The 27,634-nt window shown below is 42.1% G+C and overlaps 1 protein-coding gene across 1 annotated transcript in view; it reads right to left on the reverse strand.

Moving 5' to 3' along the window:
* BNIP3 (BCL2 interacting protein 3) overlaps positions 1 to 26,940 on the reverse strand; it is a 37,466-nt gene extending 10,526 nt beyond the window's left edge. The window contains exon 1 of the mRNA XM_009278131.1: positions 26,892 to 26,940. Coding sequence (XP_009276406.1) covers positions 26,892 to 26,940 — 49 coding nt within the window. The remainder of the gene's footprint in view (positions 1 to 26,891) is intronic.
* Between the last annotated feature and the right edge of the window lie 694 nt (positions 26,941 to 27,634).

Raw genomic sequence — 27,634 nt, forward strand, 5'->3', positions numbered from 1 at the left:
CGCGGGGCGGGGGGCGGAGGGGGCGGAGTCGGGCGGGTCGGGCGCTCCCTCAGGGTCTCTCAGGGTCCTTCGCGGGAGCCGTTGGGGAAGGATAGCTGCGGATCGGAGGATCCCCCAAGCCTCCAGGAGCAACGGGAGAGGTCCCGTGCTGGCCTCCAACCACAGCCGGGAAAGCCCGAGCTGAAGAACAGGGTAACTTCCCCAGAGAATTCCTCATTTTCCCGCTCCATACCCACTCATCGCTGTACACGACCTGTACGCTACGTACCCACCTGTGTCCTGCAGCATGCTTCCCGCTCGCATTTGCTAACTAAGTATGGTGCTTCTTACATAAAGTTATGCAGAGCAAACAGAAAACTGTACTTGGATTTCAAGGGAAACCATATCTGATTGCAAAAGCACAAATACTGGCCTCTAAACCAGTCTCTGACAGCTCTCAAACTAATGGCACAGGGCCTTGAAATAGGTAATAATGAATTTCTTCTCTTTTTTAATGTTGACTAAGTCTGTAATGCCATCTGAGTAGACAGCAAGGGCTCTCCAGATAGGAAACCACTTAGTAAAGACTAGTGTTGCCATTTGAAAGCAGATACCGATTTACTGCTGGGAATTTATGAAGACAAATACATAAAATTTTATTTTATTTAGCCAGAGGATGGGTGAAGTCTTGTTTACTTAATTAGAGGATGCAGGCATTTTCTCTAGGTTGAAGTTGTTTTCATTTGTGCCTTTCTGCAGTAGGCAGTCACGAAGCCCAAGTAAAATAAAACTGGTAAATTTTCAGTGAGTTACTATAATAGCAAGGAGTATTAACCTACAACCTCCCCAGAAAGACAAGGTCAGGATTTTATTAATATGTGCATTATACTCAGTACAGCCAATGGATTATTGGACAAAGTGGAGTAATGGTTTGGCCAATGAAGACATTTTCAGGGTCATTTCTCCAGCTTTTAGTTCATCCTTAGCACACCATTTTTCCACGCCTCAGTCCTAGGCCTCCTGGAACTAACACAGAGCTTTAAGTAGGACCTTATCTGTACTTCTTCCTTAGAAGTAGTAATAACGTAACCCCAAGGCAGCTCTCCAGACTAGTCCACGACTCATGTGCTGTGCACACAGGTAGAGGTGCAGAGGCCTGTCCTGGCAACTGCACATCTGGGCACAGCTGGAGGGCTGCTGTACTGCCATGCTCCTCCCAGGCAGGCAGGCAGCAGTGAGAGGTGGGACATGGCGTGCATACAGCCCCTTCAGAGATCGGCTTTTCCAAGCATGCCAATGCCTAAATTATCTTCTGTTATGCCTGACCACAGGAAATCTGCTGAGAAATGTGTATTTAATATGCATGATTAAAAATCAGGTTTGTTCTGCTAAGGAACTTAGGGCAAATTTGTCCTTGGCAGAACAAAATACAATTTTTAATTTAATAACTGTTCAAGAAGCAAGTTCTTTATGTCCATGCATTTATTTATTATGTCCTCATGTGCTAGGCTGAATAGATGGGCACAGACGTGGCTCTGAAAGCTGGAGGCTGCCTTGGGTTTGGTGCTCATCCTGCAGCTCTCTGCTGCTCTCTGCTGACCAGCAATCCTTCCTTTGCACCTCGCTCTAAAAAGGAAATCCAGGCAGCCTTGAACACCAAAAAGAAGAACAAGTTCATCATTCCAGGAATGTGTTAGTCTTTGCCATGTGAATACTACACTTGCATGCCTCAGGGACTGCGGCAGTGTTTAAGGAACAGAAAGCTCAACGCTGTATTGACACGAATATGTGCTGACTGGCTGAAGAGGGAGGAGGGTGTCACCAAAGCAACTGTGATCCGGTTGACACAACCACCTTTTCAGTCTTCTCCCACGAAAAAAAAGTCTACGTGGAGGAGATTTACAGCCACAGGATATCCCCCAATCAGCAGGCCTGAACAGCGCTTTCCTCCGCTCTAGGAACCAGCAGTAACTCCACGATACTCATTGCAGGTGGAAATGTGCTCTGACAATGTCTCCTACTAGCACAAAAAGCCCTGACAAGTATTTTGTCTTCTGGTGCTGCGCTTATACTATGTGAAGCAGTGTATTTGCCATGGGCTGTTGCTGTTTCGGCAGCACAAATATCACATTGTCTCTGAACTGGCTTCCTCTGTTACCGGTTTTCAGCAGCAACAGGCTCTTCCCTAGGAGGAATTTGGGAAAAAATAGAGCTCTGTTAGGGTTTCCTGATGAAGTCGCTCCCCTGTTGTTCTCCTGGGAAGAAGAGAGGAGCTGAGCCCACCTTTTCCCCTCTGCAGGATGCACTGTATAATTAGGCAACTGTATGAGAAGGTAAGAAAGACAAGGCATCGTAGTTTCAAGCCCACTGTTTTTCTGGCATGGTGGAAATATCTAGCTGGTGTCCAGTGTAATGAAATTGCCTATGTGCTGGGTGAAGCAAAAGGGCAAGGTATAAAAGGGAACTTGGAGCAATGCTCTACATGCTACCATTAACACACCGAGATTTTGTTAAGGGATGTCCAGCAATATTCTGGAAGGAGAATGTGCATCTTGTGGGGCAACTCTTCTGAAGTGGGAACTTTGTTCATTCATAGTAAAACTACATTTAATATTTGTACCAATACTTGACAGTGCTCCCTCGTCCTCTGCATTGCTGCAAGGAGTTCTGGCCAGACCACCAGGACACATGCCTGTGTGCCTACACGCTGGGCAGACTGGGGGCGCACGGCTGGGTGCTTGCAAGTGCACCCCAGTGAGCGTGTCAGTCAAACTTGGTTTGTTTCAAAATAAAATCACTTTCTCCACTTTATAGGAGGGGAAATTGATTTTATTTTGAAACAAAAGGAACAGCATTGTTACAATGTTGCAAACTTATTTCCCAATAAGGAAACACCAGGCAAAGTTCACTATGTTTAACCCCTGAATGTGCATTTATGATTTTACAGTATTCATTACCCTAAACATCACAGACAAGGGATTTGAATTTAAAAAAATTAATTACATTAAGAGAAAAAATGTCATAAATTGCTGGGAAAGGTATCATTTGGGTAGTAAACACTGAAGTGTTAAAACTAAATTTTCACTGTCAACACTTCTCTGACTTTGAAAAATAATTAATATTGCAAACCATGGGTCAGAGTCTGCTCTGACTTTGGTCATCTTAAGTTAATGGGAAAAATTTACTGCTGTAGGTGTAATTACAGGTGTAGCAGGTATAATTATATGGGTAGTTATGATAAATATATATAAGTGCCTAAAATGTGATAGCTGTGCCCAAGAGCTGGAATAAAGTCTTCAGAGACCCTGCCAGGACCCTGAGTGCACTGGTGGCCCCCCCGCCCTGAGCAGCCGCCCCTGGACCCCAAGTCTGGGTCAAGCCCATCCCTGGGCCTTTGCTCCTGTTCAGAGCAGTGCTGCAGGTGCTGTGCCTGCTCCCAGCCCTGCTCCTAGATTATTTGGATCTTCTGGCCTGGTTTATGGACATGTCTTTGCCTGATGATCACTGGATGGGGCATGTTGCTTCTTGTCACAACCCTGCCCTGCTCACCTGGCGCGGGGGAAGAGAAGAGGCAAGAGAGACCGGTCATCCAGTCAAGTCAAGGGGGACTTGAACAAGCTCAGAAAAGCTTCAGACCTTGACAAAAAGAAGTGACAGCCCCTTTCTTCAGTGCTAGCCCTCAAAAAGGAAGATCAGAATAATTTGAAAATCCTTTGATGGCAGGCAGCCAAAGGTGCAGTGTGGGTTGTGCAGATGTCAGCTGTCAGTGCTGCTCGCCAGGGCTCTGCCAGGTAGCCTTTGCAAACAGCTTTGTGCTTCCACTGCCACCCAGCACTGAAATGTCCCCACCACACAACACATCTCTGATGCTCACTTTCTCTTTGTCCTGTTTTCTGTTGACTGATCTTCCCTTCAGGAAATCGATTTACCAGAAGCCTTTTCTGCTGTAAGGCAGGTATAAAACAGGGTCAAGTTAATCTTCTTCTATACTAGTAGATAACACAATACGGCTGTGACAGCTTACCTCTGGGATCTTTCATTAGTAATTGGATGACTGCATTTATTTTCATATAAATCTTTATGGCAAAAGTTTTTTGGTTATTGCTAGAAAAGCACTCCGCTGTGATCAAGGAAAATTGTAAATTGTATTGGATGAAATCTTTAAAAGCTTATCGATTTGTTAAGCTGCGATCCTCTTTCAGGTTGGAACCCACTTTAATTTTGTTTACTTGCATGTCAACAGAACAATCGTGTATTGATTAGTTCCTTTTAAATGAGAGACAGTGACCCACCTCCTCCATTGACTAAAGGCAGCAATATTTTAGATAGTTATGAAGCTACGCTTGCTGGTCAGACAACTTCAACTTTGTGTTTAGTTTAACCATTTGTTTTTGTACTGATGTGGCAGCTTGCAACAGTTGTGAGGAACAATTATTTTAGGCATTACACAAAAACTCTTTGTAATCCCAAACTGACTATAAACTTAAATTAGTTTAAAAATGGATAATATTGATTTAAGTTTCTTTGGTTTCTTATTGATATAAATCAAAGTCATCTCTACCAACTTTATGATGGATACAGTGCAAGATAGGTGCAACCAGAGGGCAGTCTCAGGACTGATTTGGGAGAACGTGCCTATATCGCTTCAGATGGTGACATCACTCCGCACAACACAAGAGATGAAGCTCACTGCTTTCATCCTCTCCGGTGGCATGGTACTGCCATCTTGCTCACCTGTGCAAAACACAGGTCCTTAAAAGCTGATGAAATCTGAAAACTACCTGGTTTTGTCTTTTTTTTTTCACATTGATGAAAAATTTAAAACTCCCTGTTTTTTTTTTTTTTTTTTTCACATCAATGGCTTAGTTATTAACCCTCCTGGCTGCCGGCTGCCACCAAACCAGTATGTATATTTTTATGCTGTGCATTTCTGGGAATGTTCATCATCAACTACCAAACTGTTCTCAGATACTCGTTTCTGAGCTGCTCATGCTTATCCAGGCTGTTGACATGAGGAGATCTAACAGATACACATAGTCTATTGGTTTGACTTCTTTATATCTGAGATTTAAAAATCAAAACAATCTTGACACAGTGAATTTAATGATCTGATTTAATATACAGTCAAAAGAAAGGGAGGAATTAGGGGTTAGGTCTACACATGATAATCATACCACTTTAAGCAAATGTATTTCTAAACTGATTTAAATGGGAAGAGTCTTATGTAGACACTCTTAAATTGGCTTATATTAGCTTAGAAGCAGATAAGATTGATCAAACTGTTGGGCGCAAGCCGTTAGGTGCTTCTGGGGAGCCCCTGAGCTGCCTCTGGGATGGCATGACCTGAGCCAGAGCCTGCCTCCGCACCTCAGCCCTGCTCCCCACCACCCCTGAAGCCCCCAACAATATGGCAGCCACAAATGTCACCAGTCCTGAAAGCTGCTGGTGAGGACCCTAATTTTGTGCATTTCTTCTGGCAGCCCTAGAGTCGGCTGAGCTCATGGGATCAGGCAGGGAGACTGTGAATGGGACATACACCTTATGAGTAATGAAGGAAGCAGAGAGGAGTAAAATAACGTCTCCCCAGTCCATCAGGATTTGGGAGAAACTAAATGAACACAGAAGTTTCCTTTTGTATAATTTTTAATGTTCAGTTTTAAAAGGCATTTGCACTACAGGGGTAGAGGACAGAGGAAATGAGATCCTCTTACAGGTAAAATAAAACCAAGACTTGGGTGCAAAAGAGCCCGAGTCTTCTATTTGGGCCAATCTTGTTACTTTTTTGTGAGATTCAATTTCTTCAAGTTTAATTTATGAGCGTGCATCACTGTTTCTTGCATATGCTGGTCTCTTTTCTATGTGTTATTTCTTTCTTACAGCAATTTCTGATGGCCCAGTGACAAAAATCTGATCATTAGTATCATTCATTCCTTACAGAATCATCAGTTGGCTTTGCAGCCTGGACAGGTGCAGGAAACAGGACACACTGACTGTAAGTAAGATTTAATTTATTTTAGATATTCAAATGGATACTCTACCATTAAGACTCAGAAATATCCTCTTATTTCTAAAAGATGGTCATAGAACCAGGTTTGACATTAGAAACACAGATCGAAGCTTTCCTGAAAGACAAGCAAAGAAGGTCTCTCTCAGGACATCTTTTATCTGGCTGTAGCCCTGAGGTGTCATTATTCTGCTCCAGAGGATGAGGTGCAAAGCAATCTCCTGCAGAACAGGATCTGGAGCGAATGTGGCCGTCTATTGCTCCTGCCATCTGCGTATTCTTCAGCAGAGCATTGTCCCTGGTCATCAAAGCATTGCTTAATACCCTTTACCTCAAGATCTCATCGCAGTATTTTCTTGACTAAGAATGTTTCATTTTGTTCCATCTGGAGAGTTAAAAAAAAAAAAAAACCTGCCTCTGGCATAACTACCGCAATCCCAGGGCTCTGCTGTGTGTTTTGTACAGTGTCTTTCACATTTGTCTCTAGCAATTACTAAGAGGCTGATGAAAAGATTCATGCCCAGTTTCTGTAGATAGCTGCACAGAGTGCTACGTGTAAAATCATCTGGCTGACCTGCTGATCTGTATTACAGATAAGTTGTAAACTGTGTGCTGAGATAGCTGAAAAAGACAGAAATCAGAATGTTTAAAACAAAAAACAGACTTCTGTCGGCTTGCTTTTCAAACTCAGAAAAGTGGAGCACAAAATTTTTTTCAGCTTTTATTTACTTCAGGTTTTTAAAGATCATTAACATTTTTGTTCTGCGTGATAGAGCACTGTGCAGTGGAGTGCTTTGGACAAGCCTGCGGTGGATACAGCTCAGTAAATGGAAATTGCTAGAAGAATGCTTTTTCCCTAGCACTTGCCAGCTGAAAAACAAAAACCGATTCTTTGAGTGATGTAAACTAACGATGGCCTCTTGTTTTATATCACTTACCACACTGCATTCAATGTTATTTGTTTTACTTACAAACTCCCACAAAATGTTGCAATTCAACTCTAAAAATAGCAAATCGTTTTATTTATCCAACGGTTCAAAAGCTATTGTTTGCACAGCTCTTGTCAGAGCCACAGCCAATCCTTGCATCTTGAGGGAGATGGTTCCTTGGTTAAACTGGGGAACTGGCTGGAACGTGTGTGTTTTGGTGGTCTGCTCATCGTGGAGTGGACTGAGCTGTAGCGAGGTGATCTAATTTTAAAAAGTATTTGTGTGATAAAGGAGCAAGAAAAAGTGCTGAGTTTTTGTCAAAGCTGAAGACAGATTTCTGGAGTTGGTAGTGCACCTTTGCCTGTGTTTGACACTAAATTGAGTAGCTCTGTGTTTGTAGATTGAGGCACTGATCCTGCAATGTCCCTTGCAGACTGGCGTTGTATTCCCACAGAGACTTACTGACTTCAGTGGGACGCCAAAGAGGCAGAAAGTTTCAGATAAGCAGCCAAGACTGGGGCTTAGGAAAAACCACCCCTGTAAATGAGGAGTCCGTGTCTGTGAGTAGTATTACTGTTTCACATCATGCAGCACAGTATGGATGGACAGAAAAAAGGAAAATTTTGAGTCTGACTTTGATAGCAAAAACCAAAGAGATTCTGTCCTTGCAGCTTCCTATCACTAGAAATTTTGTCATATTTTTGTTTTTCTAGGTGTTCCTGTGAAGTAAACAAATTTTGTTCTAAAGGTTTTCTCAAAGTGCCACTACATGTACCTTTGTCAGAGGATAATTAAACTGCAGAACAGGGGGAGAGGGCATGAGAAATACAGCAGTGGTTAACCACAAAAATAGGAACAAGTTTGTAGGAATCTAGTTAGAAGTTGCACACATTTCTTGGCTTTACATTCAGGTGCTGCACAGAGTCAGGGGCTTTGGACCTGGGGAAAACCAGGTATTTAAATTGAAAGTTCCAGATAGCTAGGTATTCTTTAAGGGGGAAAAAAACCATACCCTCCTTTCTAAAAACTGAGAATATACTTCAGGGTAGGTTTCTGCTTTCCAGTCCTGTGCTCAGATCACTCTGTCATGCCTGTCAGCAGTTCACTGACATTCACTGGGAATGGTTCCCAGTCTTCACTGTCAGGAAGATATGAAAAATAAATAGGCCCCATATCCTCTTTACTTCTAGATAATTTTGCAGTGTGGGGCTGTTATAAGTATCTTGTAACCAAATACATTCATTTTATCTGTATTTGTTATTCAGTTCTGACGTAAAGGGGAATTTTCAGTGTGGTGAGTTTGAATATTGAAAATGAATAATTTTCCAGTTATGAAAAGTAGTGAGAGACAGCAAGCTAGGGTATTAAAGATACGCTTTTCCTATCTGCAGTGCTTCAATTCTCAAATCATACCTTATAGGAGTTTGTAAAGACACCTGCCTTTTTTCCACCGTATTACCGTTTCCACATAATTTCAGAGTAGGGGGTTATTCAGTAATGACATTCCTGTAAGAGATAAGCTCCAATGCCTGGCCCTGCACTTACACATGTAAGGATTTCCATATAACTTGGTTCCACCTCCTTTGCTAGGAGCAAGTGCAAAGGCTGCTAGCTATTTTTAAACCCAAATATCCTTCAAATCTTCTCTGCCCTTTTCAGTAATTTAGCCCCTGCTTCAGGAGGAGTTCAGTTCAGATTCAGTCTGTGCTGGATGGAAATCTTTGGCTTAATAATTAAGTTGAAAATGCAAGTCCTTCCAGCAGCATCCAGGTACAAGGGGACCTCAGTCTGTGTTGGAGGTGAGCTGGTTTTATACCAGCATGCTTGACTTAGATTTCTGAAAGGGAGGGCTTTCAGTTTTCAGGGAGCTCGTGTGATGACGTGCCTGCACTCAGCTGCAAGCTGCAGTGACACTGCAATGGCTGAGGGGCGGCTGCTGGATCTTCGCAATGAGCTCATTCTCCCTGGAGGGAGCAGGATTTACAGTGCATCACCCAGCAACTGCAGCCTTCTTGTGAAATTCATCTTTAGCTTCTCCTCAGTTAGGCTGGTCTGATTCTTCACTTTGGGGGTGTGTACATGGTGAGCAGATTTTACTGTATGGTTGATTTTTTTTTTCTTTTTCTTCTCTGCCCTCTAAATGCTTCCCCGGACTGATTGATGAATCATTTCTCATCTGATTCCACTATTCAGAGGATAGAGATGGAAAATATAATCTTATGCAGCAGGGATGGATATTTTTTTTTTTAGCCTTTTGCAGCGTGAATCGTAAAAATCCTTTTAAATCTGTCTGCTAGGAACAGCCTACAGGTTTTAAAATGAAGTGCACTGCATACAAGGAATGGTACTATCCTCAGGTAAAGCAGACAAGCAGTGTGCATCATGATGGAGCATGCCTGTGAGGTTAGTTCCTGTATGTGTTTATGCATATATAAATATGTACATAATGTGTGCTATATATATCTCTATATGTTACATATGAATCATCTACTACCTAAAGGCTTTGTATAATCCATTTTCAATGTCCTGTTTTGCATTCTAGGTTTGGGATTTTTTTTCCCCCTTAATACCTAGTTTCTCTTTGGTGTGACTAATAAACATAGCTCTGATTTTCAACAGCTTTGCTTTAGGATGCCAGCAAGCCCTTCGAAGATAATGTCTCTGCCTTTCATTGGTCAAGTGGGCTGCACCTTCCTGTTCCATTTATTTGTCAGGATCTTCATAGAGTCTCTGTCATATATCATTGAGTTGAAATGTCAGGGCCTGTAATTGTTGATAAATGTCCTCTGCAGCTGTGAATGTTGGTGTTTCAGGGTAACACAAGTTATGATGGATTACTGTAACAAAGTAATCTAGTTTCTGTGCGCACTGAGTAACTGATTTGGACATTTCCTATTTTCTGAACTCCAATGCATATACTGCGTATCTTGAGAACTGCTTCCTATTCTGTGCTGTTTAACCTGTTAGATTAAAAAAAGAAAGTTAATTTTTTTCCAGCTGTTTGCTCCCTTGGTGGTTTTAAATGTCATTTATCTCATCAAGATTTCTTTTCCTTTCAGTAAATGTGGCTGCACCTCTACTGACACTGTCTAAAATGCAGACAGAAATTAGAAAACAAATACATTGGAATCAGATTGACTTTTGTCTGTTATTTCTCACATCATGATACTTCCAGAGAAATGTGTGTAGTATAAAATAATAATTTACTGGCAGGAGACATTCACTGCTGTCAGTCTAGACTCGCAGCTCTCAGCTGACATACAGCATTCTTAAACTACCACCTATTCTACACTGTTTCTCTTCTCTGTATGTTTAAGTGCATGGTAGGTGCTTAAAGTATGCTCAGAAATGGAAAGTTTGGTGTAGGGGCTGTCTTAATACTTTACTTTTGCAGTGGACTTTCTGTCTATTTTGTATTGGCTCTTGTCGGCTTTCTGACTAGTAACTGCTTGTTCTTCACCTGGGAATATCAGACTGGTAGAAAGTTTAACTTTTGTAGTGGTGAATTAAAAGGCAAAAGACACTGGTATGAGGATACAAGAACACCTTGACTAGAGAAAGTTGTATTTCTCACTAGGGCCCTGATAGAAAAAATAGCACCCCATTTTAAGATGACTTTTAAGAATGTGCTCAAGGCCCATTGGTTGTCTTGAAAAATTCTAGTCTTGAATATATTTGTGGAACTGTGTGCCTATAAATCTTCCCCTTATTATATGCTCTGAAAGTGACAATTGTCAACACCTCCTACTTGGTAAAGTTTCAGAAAGTTTCCAAGTGCACTGACAATTTATATGAAGAATAAAACTTCACATTTTTCCCCAAAATGCATCTCTGAAATATTACCTTTTATTGCAGATAACTCAAATTCAAAATAGTGTCAGCAAATGAATGTTAACAAGTGAAGGCCTTTTAACACTTTCCTTTAAAACATGTCTTCTAAGTTTATTACCTTCTCCAGTGCAGCTCTCCATGTATAATCAACAGCAGAGGTTCAGTTTAAATGCAAAAATTAAAAAAAAAAGGTTCTAAAAATTTTACACAAACCAATTGACTGGGGTGCAGGATTTGAACATAAAGCTATTCCATCCAACTACTCTGGTTGTGAGACTCTAACAGGACTGAGTAATTTTAAGACAGATAACAGCATTTGTACTAATATATGTTATGGCAAAAGCAGCCAAATATTAGCCAATACTTCAGACTTCCAAATTAAATCATTCCTGTAATCCTATCTTTATTTGACCACAACTGGCTAGTAGCATCTATCTGCACGTGAAGGAAAAGGGGAGCTTACTTGTCCCTAGAGCATCAAGTGTTGGCTATTATCAGTGGCAAAATACTAAGCAATTTCTACCAGCCATCTAACCAAGACAGGTAATTCCCTGATTTTCCTTTGGCACTTACAGCCAAGTGCTTTGTAGTCAAATAGACCTAAAACCCCAAAAGATCTCAGGAATTTAATATAGTTCTGTAGAAACTATTCTAATGGAGAATGATATCCTTGTAGATTTTTAAAAAACTATTCAGTTCAATGCAAATCCATGAATCATTATTTCCAGGAACACGTGATTAGGGATTTGTTATTCACTGATGATGCAGAATCAAGATGTAGGTTCAATAAATTCTATCTGTGTAGCTTCCTATATCCTCCAGCGTGACCCTCCCTTTTGTACTCCGTAAAAGCAGAGGTAGTGTCTGAGGAGAAATAGTTCGGAAAGGCTTGAGAAAATGTCTGGAGGACAAAATTTGTTTCCTCAAACACACACACAAGTGGCAGGGTGTGGAGTGTTGTCTTTCTTTAAGCCTAATAGATATCCTGTTGTGTGGCTTTTTTGAGTTATTCCACTGGTGTCACGGTCATTTGACCTTGACAAGGTCATGTACAAATGGGGACCTTATTTTTCATGGAGCTCGGGTGAAAAAAAGAGTCAGTTTAACATGCAGAATGTGTATTTTCTATCCTTTTAACTAATGTTTCTGGGTTCTCATTTTCTCCTCTTGTTGGTTCCAGGCTCAGCTGCCATTTCATAACACAGCTGGGAGGCCTGGCTGCTTGGTGATGCTGGCTGCGGGTCTGAGATTCAAAGGAGGGCGATGCCCCCTGAGCTTTCCCAGACTAACTGGGATGAGGTGTCCCAGGATTAAGTGAAACCTGCATCTGGTCTGCAAAACTGCTGCCCAAATGATGTCAGATATTGCACAAGGCTGATTTTGTCATAGTTCATAGCCAGAATTTACTCTTCTGGAAGTAGGTTGGTATTGATTGCAAAGCAAACTGTTAGCTGTGCAAGACTGCTGTGGTGTGAGATGCTGTTCAGACTGGCCATCAGTCTGCGGCAATCCTGATTCCTCTATTTCAACCCTTTGAAAATCAGATAGATGGAATTGATTCACCTTGGGCTTTTAATACCAAAAAGACTTCTCATCTTTTTGCTGACTGCTCTGTTTTGTCTTGCATGACCCTTCGTTGCATAATACATGTGTCCCCTGGCACATACTGTAGGTAAAGAACAGCATTAATGAACTCCAGATGGCACTTACTATATTTTACTGGGATGTAAATCTGAAACAAACTCCGTATTAACGGTGTTTAATTAAAAAAGACATTGCACACAAAAGGCCTGATTCTGATGCCACCAAGTCAATGTCAGAAATCTTACTGACTTCAGGGACTCAGGATATGCCCAGAGGAAGAACCTTGCTAAATGACTCAAGTTTCTGAAGATTTACTGATTTGCGCTAACTTCTAGTAGGACTCTTACACTAATATTCCCGTGGGCCTCCTGAAAAGTTTTTGCTACATTTTTCATTTTAAGTAACTCTACACTAAAATAATTATTTCATTCATTTGATATTGGATTACTTTTCTAGCTGCCTCCATAACAAATGAATTCTAGCCATGGTTTATTATAAGAATAGTTTGGATGAGGACAGTGCTTTTAAAGCAAATCTCTTGATGATACCCATTTGCACTTTGGTTTGCATGATGGTATGGTCTCAGCATCCACAATCTGGATTCCTTTTGGATAAAACTAAATCAAAAGGTGTTTTCCAACCAGTAACTGGTGCTCACGCCATAGAATAACACTAGATTTTGATGTTCCATCAAAATGTTCCATAATGTTGGCTTTTTATAGATACAGGGTTCATTCTTGTATGTGATATTTGCTTACTCTATCTGAAAAGAAATATCAGCAAAAAAAGTTAATGAGAAACTTGAAGGCATAGTAGAAATCTAATATAACCATCCAAAGCACGGATTTTTCTTTGCCTCAAAGGCTAAGTTTCAGATTTTCACATAAATAGGAAAAAAAGTTCCCTAAATACAGTTGATATGGTCATGTTTGTATGTTGAAGTAGACAGTAATTTATAGTCACAGCCTTTGTCACTTGGGAGAATTGCAGGAATTTGTGTACCACAATGTGATATCTGAATTTTGCCCTGGTTCAAAGACAGGAGGTAGCAAGTACCAAGTATTTGGTCCATAGCAGTAAATATCCATAGTGATTTATGAGATGCTTGTTGGAATTTTTATCTTTACATGTTGCTTGTGTTGTTAGCAAAATAAAATGATTAATCACAACTTATTATTTCATTATTGTCTAATTACTTCTTGCATGCTAGGAAAGGCCAGATTATCCTGACGGTATTTCTTGGGAAATGCTTTTTGTGTTGGATGGGAAGGCAGATTATATGTATGGTTCAGTTCAACAAAAAATGTCTAAGGGAGAATGTGGCAGAGTGTGGAGTACGTGGTTGTGAACACGCAGGTGCCAGGAGTGTAAGCAACCTCACTCATTGCTCAGCTCTTCCACCCACTTTCCACAAAGCCTTGCCCTGTCTGGAAAATGGGGGTGATACACTGAGCACGTTGAAGCTTGCTGACAGTAAACGTTGTATGAGAGTGAGTCAGGTCTTGCTGCTGTGACTTGTGTGATGATCACTGGAAGTTTCAAGACCTCTAGTTTGCATTCAAAGAAAAGTCAGAGGAAGCTACAGGCAAAGGAAATATTTGCATGGAGTTAGCAAAGTAAAAATGCAAAGGGTCTTAAAGGAAAATTTATTAGCTTGATCTGTAATAATAATAATAAGTAAAAGGAAAACACACTGACTTAACAGTCAATATTAATCCATTTTATCTCAGATAATGCTTGCAGTTGTTAAAAGCCTTTTCTCTCCAATCAAAGCAGTATTGGGATTTCTAGTGTTTTGAATGGCTCCTTAAAAACGTACTTTACTGGTGGATCACAACTTTTTACTACATAAGCTATCTATTTTACCAGTTGTCCTTGAAGGCAACATTATTAATTTTGTTTGTGTAAACAAACATCTGATATTTCCACAAAGATGTTGGCTCGCAATGGCCATAACTCAGAGCGCTGCCAGGAGCCGCGGGAGACTTCCCTTTGCTCTAGTGGGTGCCTGCAGGTTCTGGACCTGGAGGGCTAAGGCAGTCTTGTCATGCCGGAGTGAATGATTTATTATTTATGTTCCTTGCAGAAGGATTCGTTATACATTTTGACACTTTCAGCTTTTACTTGCGTCTTCCTTTTTCTCAGTATTTTATGCAAGGCTTTATCAGGTGCTGTTTGGGTTTGCCCACAGAGGTTGTGAAGGGGGCAGGGAGAGGCTCGCTGTGCTTATTACCCCATCAGACACTGGGCTGTTCTGCTTCTGTACTTTTCACCTACTGGCTTATTTTTTTCCTGCTCCAAAATATAGACTGTAAATTCATTTAGCACTTGTTGTTGAACAGCTTAAATAACCATGGGTTAGGTATTGAGAAAGACTCGTTCACTTTAAAAAGTATAGTAAAGGCTGGTTTTTATCTCCTGAGATCACAGATAGCAACATTTAGCAGCACAATTAGAGAAAAAACAAAACAAGTTCTTGAAACAAAGGGAGGTATTTTGGTTTAGTTTTCTCTCCTTTTCCCAAGCTTTCCTGAACACGTGGCTGGTTCCTGGATTTGCACATGCAGAAATTCCAATGCCACATACTGCACGTACCTGTTTATGAGATTCATAGGGACAAAACCATCATGGCCAAAGCTTTGGACTTTGCTGGTTTGCAAGCTTGTAGTGGAAGGGAAATCTCATTATGCTTAACTGCCTGTAGGATACATTCAGTCTTAGCAGGAGTTAAAAAACTAGTTCTTTGCTCACAGGTGCCCCTCATTACACTGTCAATTAGCCCAGCAGGCAGAGAAGTGCTGACCTGGTTTTAGGTAGAGCCTGGCAGGGGTGTCTGAGGGAGCTCTGCCAGGTAGCTCTTCCTAAACAGAGGCAATTTTGTTGCTTTCTTTGGTTTGGGATTCCTCCCACACACACTTACTAAAATATCTGTGTGTTGCTTAAGTCTGGCTTATGGTTTTGGCCTGATAAGATTTTATAATCACAAATTAAACAAAAATGTAGTGGAGAAGCAAGCAACCCAGAAAATGGGAATTACCACAGATTTGAAGAGGGATGGAAAAGAGAGGAATGCTTGATATGCTCCTGGAGTTGTGCTGTGTGAAGTAAGTGGTGGGTAAGGATGTCTGAACTGGCTGAGACAGGCAAAGCAGACAGTGCAGAGGATGGGGAGAGTAACTGAGTTTGTGTGTCAGGTTCATTGTCAAGAGTAGGAGCAGAAAAATATAACTATGTTCTTTTTCCCTCAAAGTTTTGTGTTTTGTTTTTTTTTTAATTCTTATTTTGTTTGTTCAAAGGGAAAATCTGAAATAGGGAAGTGTGTGAAATTACTTTCTTCAGAAGTGCTGGGTTACCAGCAGGATGGCAGTAGATGGCCAGAATCAATTTGGTATTGACAGACATGGCACATCCAAACCCACAGGAGAGCAGGAAGCTCTTTTTCCCTCAAAGTTTTGTGTTTTGGTTTTTTTTTAATTCTTATTTTGTTTGTTCAAAGGGAAAATCTGAAATAGGGAAGTGTGTGAAATTACTTTCTTCAGAAGTGCTGGGTTACCAGCAGGATGGCAGTAGATGGCCAGAATCAATTTGGTATTGACAGACATGGCACATCCAAACCCACAGGAGAGCAGGAAGATGAATAAAATCCTCAGAACACCCACAGGCAGCTGGAGCGAGCTCTGCTGCTGTGTAATGTGCCGCTCGGTAAACGACTTGTAAAAATTTGGGAAAAAGCTCTTAGCATAAAACTTTTTTCGCTCCCTTACTTGTAAAATACATACCATTGTGAGAATTTTTCTTTCTGCCAAAAGTTAAGCTGAGGTGGAGGAATCCCTATTGCCCTTCTATTAATGGCCTATGTTGTGAATACTGCTTTACCATGTGAAAGCCCCAGGACCACCTTGGGGATGGCAGAATGAGTTAATGCTGTACCTGGTGCACTGGTCAATGCAGGTGTGAGCAGCTATTGCTGGGCTGGTGTCTTCTTTGGGTAGAGCCTCTGCCATTGACAGCCTGGGAGAGCTGAGACTCCATAATCTTGACGGAAAGTCTGGATTTTGCTTGGGAGAAGGAAACTATAGGTGTTGTGCTTTTTCTTCTGTTTTCTCTCCATTATCACCATCTATATCTGGCACTAGAGAGAGGCACATATAGCAAAGGTATGAAGTAGGCCTTGGGGACAGGGGCTGGCCTTACAGCATGGCTTGTATTTGCTCTCCAATGTCTCTAGCAACCTCTCATAAGGAACATCAGGAGTGGAAAGCAAATTATCTTCATGGCCCACAGTGCATTCCCTTTCCTAGATAAGAAGTTGGGCATTTTCTGTGTGTCCAGAGTTCATGTGGAAGAAAAAGATGTAAGAAATTTATTCCATCAGCTAAAGCTAGAGGCTGGAGAGCCAAGATACTCAACAGGAGCAGACTTACACCAGCACTGCATGCTTTTGAAAAATCTGAAATGGCCCTGAACAAGGAAGACGCTTATTCATTGGCATTGGCCTATTTATTGGTATTGGCAAGGGGCTGGGCATCAGCAACAGGTCCGGTTTAGTCGTCCATCTCAACATAATAATTGCTTTCCATGCCCCTGATGCTGTCAGAAATGTTTGGATCTATTTTACTGTAAGAGCAGTAACAGTTATGTGAGGGGGAAAAAGTTGCTGATTAACTCAGTGTTGTGAATAAACATGTGAAACTAAAGAAAAACAGGTGCTTCTACTAAAAATATCATTACTGTCATTTAAAAATAAGTCACTCAACTGCGTTTGACACTGAAGGATATTATACAGACATGAATATTTTTCTTCTGCTTATATTTCTGTGTCAATCAACAGTGGTATCAAGTAGTATCAGTCAGCTCAAGAGTAGATGTACCTCCTGGGAAGGAATGTCTACATAGAAATAGATGTACGCATAAATCTCCAAATCATGAGTGAAAGATAGGGAGCAAAAGATGCAAGGATTTGTTAAAACAACAGATGCATCTTTGGAACAGAGTTTGAAGGTATTACTGTATACCAGCACTAAATGAAACCAGGTAATTCAGTTACTAATAAAAACTGTCCTGGAAATTGTGAAATACATTGCTCCTGCCTCCAGCCAACCCTCGGGCTTAACGCCTCATCTTTTTGTTTGCCTTAGCATCCATTATCTCTTTATCACTTCTTTAAATACCGTCTTTCTAGGAATGTATAGAGTAACTCTGGGTGTGATTTAAGAGCATTGGAAGTATCTTCTGTCTATCATCATTTTGACACCTGTGTTGCAGTCCCCGTGTCTGTACTCTCAGCTCCAGGCACATCGTGTCAGGTATGGACATAACAGTTTCAAGGTGGGGCAGGCATTTTCAGTAGCACTTTCTTGAATAACTCAGGTTATGTAAGCATATGCCGAAATGGCCACCTCTGTGTGCCCCCAAACAGGTAACTCCAGCCACCCCCAGTGTTGGGCTTTGCCTGTTTCAGCGGTGGCACGAACTTACTGACTGACTTGGCGCTGAAGCTGCTGATGGCCTCTCAGCTCTTGTTTATCGCCTCTTACTGTTAGTGACTTGCAGCATGAAGCCTGCTGCTGCGTTGCTGAGCTGCTGAGCATATGCCTGCATTGCATGTTTAACACAGTTACCAGCAGGATGAGCCATCGACTGATTATTGGGTTGTCTAAGTTTTACTGTCTCAGGCTTGCCTTGGTGCTGCAGTCATCCAACGCTGCTCTTCGAGCTGCGTGGGCTGAGCACATAACTAATTAATTAAAGAGTTAATTTTGAACAAAGCAACTGGATATTTAAAATTGTAGATCAGAACCCACTTCTAGGCGCGTAAACAAATGTAGAAGTAGCCTCAAGGCATAATTCGCTGGGGTTCCTGGGATGATTTTGTCTTTTGACCTTCTTGTAAAAATAATCTTTAGTGCTTGGATAATATGCATAATATAATATGTTACAAAAATATAGTTATCTCATTACTGTTGTGTTTTGATATAGAAGTTCAAACCGGTTTCTGGATTTGGATTGTGTCCTGCCTACCACCTGTCTATAAAGTCTGTATTAAACGTCAGAAATCTGAAGGAAGTGGAAACCTGAATGGCCCCAACTTGCCTCTGGAGATTAGAATATTGCTTAATTTCCTTTACAACCTATAATGGTTTTAGGTTATTGTTTTCCAAAAATGCCTTTGTGCAGTAAATCATAAGCACTTTATGTTAGACTGCTTTTCAGAAATCTGTGACTATTTTAATTGCTGTCTCATTCACGAGAAGAGGACTAGAAAGGAGCTTTTAGAGCCAAAGCTGTATGTAAAATATGACGTTTGGCAGGCTTACAGTACCTCTTCATAAAGTTTAATTTGGATTCTAAAATATTTGTAAAATTCTCTCTGGGATATAGGTTTTGGGTTTGTTTGGGGTTTGTTTTGTTTTTTTTTTAAAGCATTGTACCACATCTACTTTGAAGATGAAGCATGGAAATTTATTTTTAGCATTTGCTGCTAAGTCATCAGAGATGATAAAGGACAGAGAAGAACAAAATTTATAGGTCCCTTCTCTTTGGGAATAGCAGGAAAAAAAACCATCCTGCTTCCTGGTTGAGTAAGAAGCTTTCCTCTCCAAATCCCTCTTGAATTAGTTTGTTGGAGCTGACTAGGTTAGAGCAGGAAGAGATCCATTCCTCGTCCTGCCTGGGCTTTAGGCAACTGTTGGGTTTTTTGTGTTTCTTTTAAAAAAGAAATAAAGTGCAAATTGCATGTAGACTGTTCTGTGCTTTGTGGATTTGATCCTAACCTTGAGCTCCTCAGATGCAAGCTACTGCCACGCAGGATGATGGCATCATTCATGTGGTGATGTGCCTGTGCCTCTGCTGCTCTGTGTCAGCTGCAGCATCAGGATCCAGCTGGTCTTGCAGACTTGCTGGGATCAGGTTGGATTTTTGTCTAGATTCTTTTGAGATTTTGGTTTTCCATAGAGGGATAGCCTATACTAACACATGACAATGAAAACTATTCGCTTAGTTAATGTACTGGCCCAACTGAAACATCTCAGAAATGTTTTTCCTTATTGGGAAACTTCTTTCTTCCTTTAAGCCCCTCCCAGGTAGAATGAAAACTTACCACCTGACACAAATGCATTCTTCTTGGAAGAAAATGTTTTAAAATAGGGCTTTTAAACTCTTGTTTTTAATTAAATGTAAGCAATTCTAAAAATTCAAATGTCATTCTAAAACATTTCATTTTTGACATCATCATTACAATTTTTTAATCTTAATATTTTGACTCAAATATTGAGAAATAAATCCATCATAAAAATTCTTCAGTCAGCAAAGTTCATCACAGTAGCTGTGTGCTCCAGATATTGCTTTTTGCGTATGGCCCTTTGAGATCTTACTGTAAATATAATTTACTGATCTGCAACAGAGTTACGGCCCTTCTGTTAAAAAAAAAATATAAATATGAAAAGAGAAAGCACAGGGCAGGGATGCAGTAGCAGTCTGCTACAAGACAGGCAGAAGACGGTCTGAAATAAAGCAAAGCACATCAAGGGCACGGCTGCGCGGGCAGCCCAGGCTCCATAGCAACTGCAGCTGCTCCCATCAGGAGGGATTCAAGTGTTCTGCTGGGCTTGGGGTTTTTTAAAGCTGCTGCGTGGGTAAGTTGTTCCTGAGCATGTATTTGTTTTCAAAATCTTGTTGGCTACAAGCCCATTTGCCAGCGAAGAAAGTAATCTTTTCTTCAAATCCAGTTAGCAACAGTGATGATATCACTGCAAATGGATTGAGCGAGTCTTGCTCAGCCTTCGCAGATCACGTCGGCTGGGCTGTGTCTTCCAAATAATTCCACTGGGGAGGAACACGGCGCACGCAGCGGCTTCTCGTCCAGTGGGGAAGGATGGGGTCTATTTGCGTCTGGGGATTTGAAGTATGAGGTGGGGAAAGAAGGAATAGAAATTCCCCACTGGCAGTAAGGCACAAATACTTGTGTTTTCAAAGGCCTGTGGTAAAACTTATTTTCTTTTTCCTTTCATATGGCTGTATGCTAAAAAGTTGTCAGTGTGGGTCAAACAAAAATAATTTTTTTTCACCTTAACCTGTGCTATAAAGAGAAGCAGGAAGAGAAGAAGGGTGAGACAAGGCAAACTTTGATCACAGAAAATGTCTATTTAGCTCAAAACAAGATATTTTCTTTCAGATATTATACCAAAAACAAAGCAGTGGAAATCAGGAGCCAGACTGCATACAAAATCAACGAGGAAGAAATAGAGATGTTACAGCCTTTCCTCCTTTTCTCCCCCCCTTTCAGAGACATTGCCGTAGTTAGTGTATAATTAGGGTGAATCTGGTGGGATTCTCTACATGTGGGAAGATTCAGACAGGTGCCTCCCAGTGCTTTGAAGGAAGGCCAGTGTGTTGACCAGCTGTGATCAGAAACTTTTGCAGCAGGAGGACAGCCAAGTGGGCAGAACAGGCTGCCCAGAGAGCTTGTGCGGTGTCTTTGGGGGTCTCAAGTCTTGCTATTTTAAATTGTGATTCTGTAGCACTTCAGGCTGATATTGATTTTTTTTTTAATTTTTTTTTTTTTAATTCAAATACTCACCTTATGGTCTCCTGCATGCCATGAAAATTTTATTTTTCTGTTTTCTTACTCATTCACCCATTTAATCCATTCTAAAGCTTTCAATTATACCTTTTATTTCTCATTTTACACCGGTGACTGAATCAGCTCTGGGCCAGTGTTTCTATCTGCACAGTTGTTTAGATCTATAGATGTTGGTGACGGAACCAGTGGAAGATTTACTGTAGCACAGCGCTCCCAGCCAGCACTTCTCCTCCCAGTAAGGTCCCATCATCACCAACAGGCACCTCTTGTTTTTCTTATTGCAAAATGACACTCATAAGTACGAGACCTGTGGCAGTGCACCTGTACGTGGCTTTTGGTGTTCTCCATGATAGTGTGCTGGTGTGGACAGATGCTCCTCAAAGGCTTCCTGCTACCCCCCTTTTGTGGTGGTCTTCGTGCCCTGTGGCACTGGTGTGTCATCTCTGACACAGTGTTGGATGTGGGTCACGGGGAGAAAGGGCCAACTTTGGAAATACTCACTCCCAGCGGTGGGCAGGGCCCAGCCCCAGGGCAGCAGCAGAAGGCTTGGAAATCCACGGGTCTCGGGGGGGTTGTGAAATTGTCCTTGTTGCTTTTTACCCCACATCCCTCAACCATGGGCTATCCCATGGTACCTACGGAGTCAAGGCCCTTTAATAGAAGAAATATTTGAAGTTCTTACTGGTAAACACCTCCCAAACTATAGCTGATGATCTTTTAATGGTTTAAACAGATTTATGGCTGTGGATAGATGTAAAAATTGTATACTTATCTTTTCTGCACCAATTTTTGACTGCTGCTGGAGTACTCTGTATCTCAAAAGCCTGATGGTCAGAAGTTTTGTAACCCTGAAGACTTTATTAAATCCATGGAGATTTGCAGGGTGTGATTGGGATTCAGTTGTACTAGCAGTGGAAGAAAAACAAGAAAATCCTTGTACGTAAATGACATCCACATTCTTGCTTCTACTTAAAAATTGAAGGGAAAGACTTTATGTAGTTAAAGTACATGTTTGCTAATTTGTCACAGGCTGAACTTTCAAACACTTCTTGGTTAGATGCTTCTGGAAGTAAACTTTCAGCTTTCATTCTCCATAGTAACAGGCTAATCATTCATCTGAACAATTACACTTACTCATGGTTTTAAATTCCAAGGGCCAGGTCTCAGGGAGTGGACAGGGCTCCCCCCCTGGTAGTGGTGGAAGCAGGGCTTAGGCTGCGGGCACCCCTGCCCCACAGGCACTTCCCAATCTCCCTGCACTGAGCATCATCCGCAAAACCTGGCAGTGATCCCCTGCCTGCAGCACCCAGAGCTGAACGGGGCTGGACCTGAAGCCTTTGCTTTCTGTCTTGCACTTGCTTTTGTGAGTTATTAGCAAATAGAGTTTATAGTGGCAGTGACAACATCTTGCTTATCTTTGTTTTAAAGTGAGATAGTAAAAAAAAATGTTGGAAAATAACCCTGGGGAAGAAAAAAAAGTCAGTCAGTTCTCAATTATCTGGTGTAATGGGGAACTGGGATATTTTGGGTAAGGAAAAGAAGTTTGTAGGATCAATACAGTGGTGCTGGGAGCACCCCAGATCCTGCCCGGGAGCTGCCATGGGTTCATGGGGCTCAGAGAAGCCCTATGCGTCCCATACAGCAGCATCCTGTTGGCAGGGACCATAGAGGGAGAGGAAAACAAATATGAGATGGATGGTTATTGGGTTTGTGTCTCAGACCTGATGAATGGCTGGCACTGGAGCTGGCCTGGAGCTGTGGATGTTCAGCATTTCTGGAGACAGTTCATTGTACCAGAATGCATGTTGCCATATGTTGCCTAATGACAAGAGGCTGCTTAGGTTAGTGTAAGAGATGGGATTTTACATAGGAAAAGGCTTAGGATTTTAAAAAGTTGATTACCTTTTTTGTTCCTGAGCTGTTGGAGTTCACAGTTTCTTAACAGAGAGCACCACAGGTTGCACAGCTGGGGCAATACACCCTGTACCTGCAGCACTGCCAAGGTACTGCCACCTTACGTAGGCTCAGCCTAATGGAGAGCAATCTCAGTCTGCACAGTCGCCCCAAATCCTACACGGAGATTTCCATGCATAGTTTCTCCGTGGTTTCGGCAGTGCAGAGCAGAGGGAGGCAGCGGGGTCTGGCCTGTGAGCAGGGGCTGTGGTTGGGGTGAAGAGCTCTTTGCCCACGCACCCTGTTGCCCTGCCGTGTGCCAGGGCTTGTGCCCAGCCCACCCACGGGTACGAGGTGACCACCGACCCTCCAGCTGATCTGTATCTGTGGATGGGCCAGAGGGATGCTTTCAGTGGGCAGAGATGACAGTGCAGGAACGGAGGCAGCTGCCTTGCTCCCAGGGTGCTTCCCACCTCTGCCAGCCTGCCTTGGGGCTCCTTGGGCAAGAGGCTGTTCTGCCGAGCTTCAGCTGCATCGCAGATGCTCGCAGATCTAAGGATGTCTGACTAGGAGCAGCATAACTCCTAGGCTAATAATAAGACGCCACCTTTTCTTTTAAATACAGTGTAGATAGAGGTTGGGAATTTTTTCTTTCTCGCTCAGCCTGATTCCCATGCAGGCTTGCAATTGATTTTTCCCCGAAGATACTGTTTCCTGTTGTCATAATGTAACCTGATGGGGAAGGTTCAGTGGAAATATCTCAGGAGAGACTGGCAGAGAAGTGGATCCAGGAAGCAGATCCTCCCCGTAATACTGGCACGGTTTGGTAAGTTCCATCTGAAAAATAAAAAGCTGCTCCCTTTGCTGAGTCACAGCCCCCTCGGAGCTGGAGCTGTGACAAGCTGGGAGACACGCACTGCTGGAGTTGAAGCAAAGGTGAGGAAAGGCTGTCCAGAATCCTTATCGAGTGCATTTCTTGTCTGAAATTATTTCTTCAATCTCATTAAAGTATATTGTAAGTTTAATTCAGTCTGTAGAATTGTACAGTTACATTCCTGTCTTGCGGGACTTTGGGTTGCATGGCTCTTCTAAGGCAAATGCTGGACAAATCACGGTGGTAGCTCCTTCCCTCTCTGAAGGCAGAGTGCAGTCCTGCATCAGGGAACGGGCTGTGGCTGTCACTGCTCTTGAGGGACTTGTTCTGGATGCAGCACTGCATCTTCCCATATCCCTTGGCATGGGCGTTAGCACTGCAGGTCAGGGAAGCCCGTACCTGCCAGGGTGGGGAACAGGAGGGGCAGTGGCACACAGAGTGGATCTGCTGGGAAGGAGGTGGCCAGCATGACTGGAAAGCTTTCTTCTTGATGGAAAGGGAAATTCTGCTTGTTTTCCTCCCACAGATTGAATGGTGAGGTGGTGGGTAGCCAGGTGCATTGCTTCCTCCACTGCTTATATATACCTTGCGGTAAAGCAGCTAACGATTTTCTGTTTGAGCGGCCTCTCTTAGTGTCCCGAGTCTATTCTGCTTTCCTCATGTTTATAAACCTCTCTGTAGCCAAAGCCTGGTACTTTTCCAGGCTTTGCACTGTTGTTGATTTGATGGAGTTGTAACAGCTTTATTTATACTTGCTTCTATACCATGGTTCAGATGCACAATCAAAGATTGTTTGCTTTCTGAAGCTTTTCATCTTCTTACCTCTACAAAGCTGGGTGTCAAATTGAGAGAACAAGTCTATATGGGGAGGAGGGAGTTACGGTTGTTGGAGGAAGGTTTTCTTACAACGGAGAAGCTGCAGGTAGTACAGGGACACAAGAGCACTCACTGATCACCATTAAAATGTAGTATTTGACATTTGTAAGTAATTCTGGTTTTGTTGAAATGCTGCTAAAGTATATATTATCTAGACAAAAAAAAAATCTTTGGCTATTATTTCAAATATATACATGGACATTTAATTCGTGGTCACTTTACTTGTAAATTACAGGTTTGTATTTTAAGAATATTTCAAAAGCAAATATTAAACTTAAGATGCTACGACTGAATATATGTTTTCCATGTACTTTTTAATAGGTTTTTAAAAAGTAAACAAAAAGCTCAGCAATATATTTAGGGGTTGTGATTTTGCTGCTGCATGGGTAATCAGCCAAGTTCAAACTTCCTATCTGCTGCACAGGATGCTGTAGCGTGAGCTGATGTCCCCCCAGGGCAGGACCAGAAGTTGCCATCCTGTGTGTGCATCAGCACAGGAGGTGGCAGAGACACGTTGGGCTTCTGCATTTTGCAGGCAGAAGAGTAGCAAGGCTGTAACCCATCCAGGCCCAGAGCGAGTGTTTGGAAAAGCAAACAAACTTTGCTGTGGCTACTGCACCGTGGAAACCTGCACCTCTACTCTTTCTTCCAGATCTTGTAGATTATAATCTGCAGTTTTGTCCCACCAGCTCCACTTGTATTCCCCAGACAGGTCTCTGCCTGGCCTCCAAGACTGGTCATGGTGGAATGCAGTGCATCTCCTGTGCCTGCCCATCAGCATTGCTGGGCTCTTGTGCTTGGCCTGTGCCTGCTCCCCTCTGCCAAGCTGGTGCTGCCCCGCTGCTGATGCCTCTGCTCCTGGCCCCCTTTCCCTCATCCTTGAGCCCCTGGGCTCCTTTTCCTCTCCTCCTTGCCCAGGTGGGTCTACTTCTAGGCTGTCTCACCAGGATATCTGTCCTGTTCCGCTGGCTTTTACACAAAGTAAGATGAAAGAAGAAACTGTGATTTCAATACAGAAATTAAAAAATAGTAAACCAGAAGGGCAAATATTCTCATTACATGGAAAGGCCAAGACACATTGTTGTTTCAGACTTAACACCTAGCCTCACCCTGCCTGATGCAGTTTGTGCAAGGAAAGTCTGAATCTAAACAGGGAGTATGGTGCTGCTGCATGGGGCGGAGGTCACACACTGCTTTGTACTGGGAACCATGACCTTCTCTGAAAGTTCATTGAAGACAAGTAGTTCATTGGTATTATTTCCTAGCGGGGTTTGTTGTTGGTTTTTTTTTTGTTTTTTTTTTTTAAAACAGCTGACCAATTTTAGCAAAAGCAAAGGCAGAGCAGTGTGTAGGGACTGACCTGAAGCTACCCACTGTTGGAGCAGCTGGGAATGGTGTTGTGGAAAGGGCGTGTGGAGCTTGCAGTGGAAAGGGTGTACGGAGCTTGGGGTGGACAGGTCCGCATGGCCTGACAGCGTCTGTGTCATGGGGGTGCACTCTCCTTCCCATTCTGTGGGGCTGTTATGTTCATAATATGACATTTTTTATTTTATTGTGCCCACTGACAGGGAGGGGATTTTGTCACTGACTTCAGTAGGAACAGGATCATAATTTTAATTTTACTGCAGTAGCAAACAGTCGTCAAGGAAAAAATATTGTCTTGGATGTAGTGTACATATTCTTTATAGCCATGTAAATATTTTAATTCTTTCCTAATTATAGCCTGATTCAGGACAATATTGAGGTAAACTTCTGAGCTTGATTCTGTGCACATGGTGCTCCTTTCTGTCAGCCTGTCAAAACAAAATGGGCTTAAAATACATGTAAACTGTGTTCATATTCACATTCTCCCCTCCATCATGGAGCTCCATGGCCCAAAAGTGAAATGTGCATCCAGCCTATACTTGGGTCCAACATTTGAGATTTTAGTACTGTTGTGGTTTAACCTGGCAGGCTTAAAGTACAAACATTTTTAAATGCTGTGCTGAGTGTCAACACTTGTTTGAATCTGGATGGGGAACTCTGAGGTGATGTCGGTGCCAGTTGGAGGCCAGAAAAGCAAGCAGTCCAACCCAACTGCAGCTGGGATGCTCCTGTGCTGCTGGACAACACAAAGAAGATGTAATGTAATGTTTCTTCTGTTGGGTGATTTAATTGAATACAAGTTTAAAAACAGATGTAGAGACATGTTAGCTCTGTAATGCGTGCTTGATGCGAGCTAGGATTAAGGTGAGACATTACCAGAAATTAGGACAATCTCACTGTACTCCTCATTGCACTGTGGTTAGACTGTCAAGCTCCACAGTCCTATTTACAGGCTGTAATAAAGCAGAATATTACCCTGCACAGGCTCCACAGACTCAGAGTCAACTTGGGTCAGAGGGGCCATCGTCCATCCACGCACATTGGAGCTGAACGGGGGGTGATCGTGCTTCACCCGTGATGGGTGAGAAGTAGAATTAAGAGTGAAATGATAATCCTGATTGAAACAATGAGGGAGGCTGCAGATGGAGCACCTTGATGAGCTTTGCGTTCAGAATTATTTTCTGGAGAACTCTTGGTTATGTAGGGAGAATGCTTTAAAGAAGTGAAGCAACGTGGAAGTTTGTGGTGTGCAATATGAAATGGAAGATTCATCTTTCCACTGGGAAAATCATGTGACTAGCTTCTGTCAATGCCCCGCAGGGTGGCTTCTTGCTCTTGCATTAGTGTGAAAAAGTAAATGAAACATCCTTTTCGCCTACACAATATCAATCATTTTATAACTCTGTTTAATATCGCTTAAAAAAAAAATCACAGATCCTGATTCTTTTATTACCTGGTTGTACCTATTATGTTTCTTTTAGATGAATATGAGTGTAATAATGAGTACCTACCACTTACCTTTCTGCAACATTATAATGCTTTTCATCTTATTGCCCATCTCCTGCTATTACAATCTAATATCTTATTTAGCTAGCTGTGTACACAACAGATGTCCTCAATGATGACTTGATCTTTCCTTCTAAATCTCTGTGTGCAGGATATGTCAAATTGTATTTTTAAATATAGATTATCTTGTACTTTCCCATATTGAGTTTCAT

Source organism: Aptenodytes forsteri, unplaced genomic scaffold (genome assembly GCF_000699145.1).
Source record: "Aptenodytes forsteri isolate BGI_AS27 unplaced genomic scaffold, ASM69914v1 Scaffold15, whole genome shotgun sequence".
Taxonomy (NCBI): domain Eukaryota; kingdom Metazoa; phylum Chordata; class Aves; order Sphenisciformes; family Spheniscidae; genus Aptenodytes; species Aptenodytes forsteri.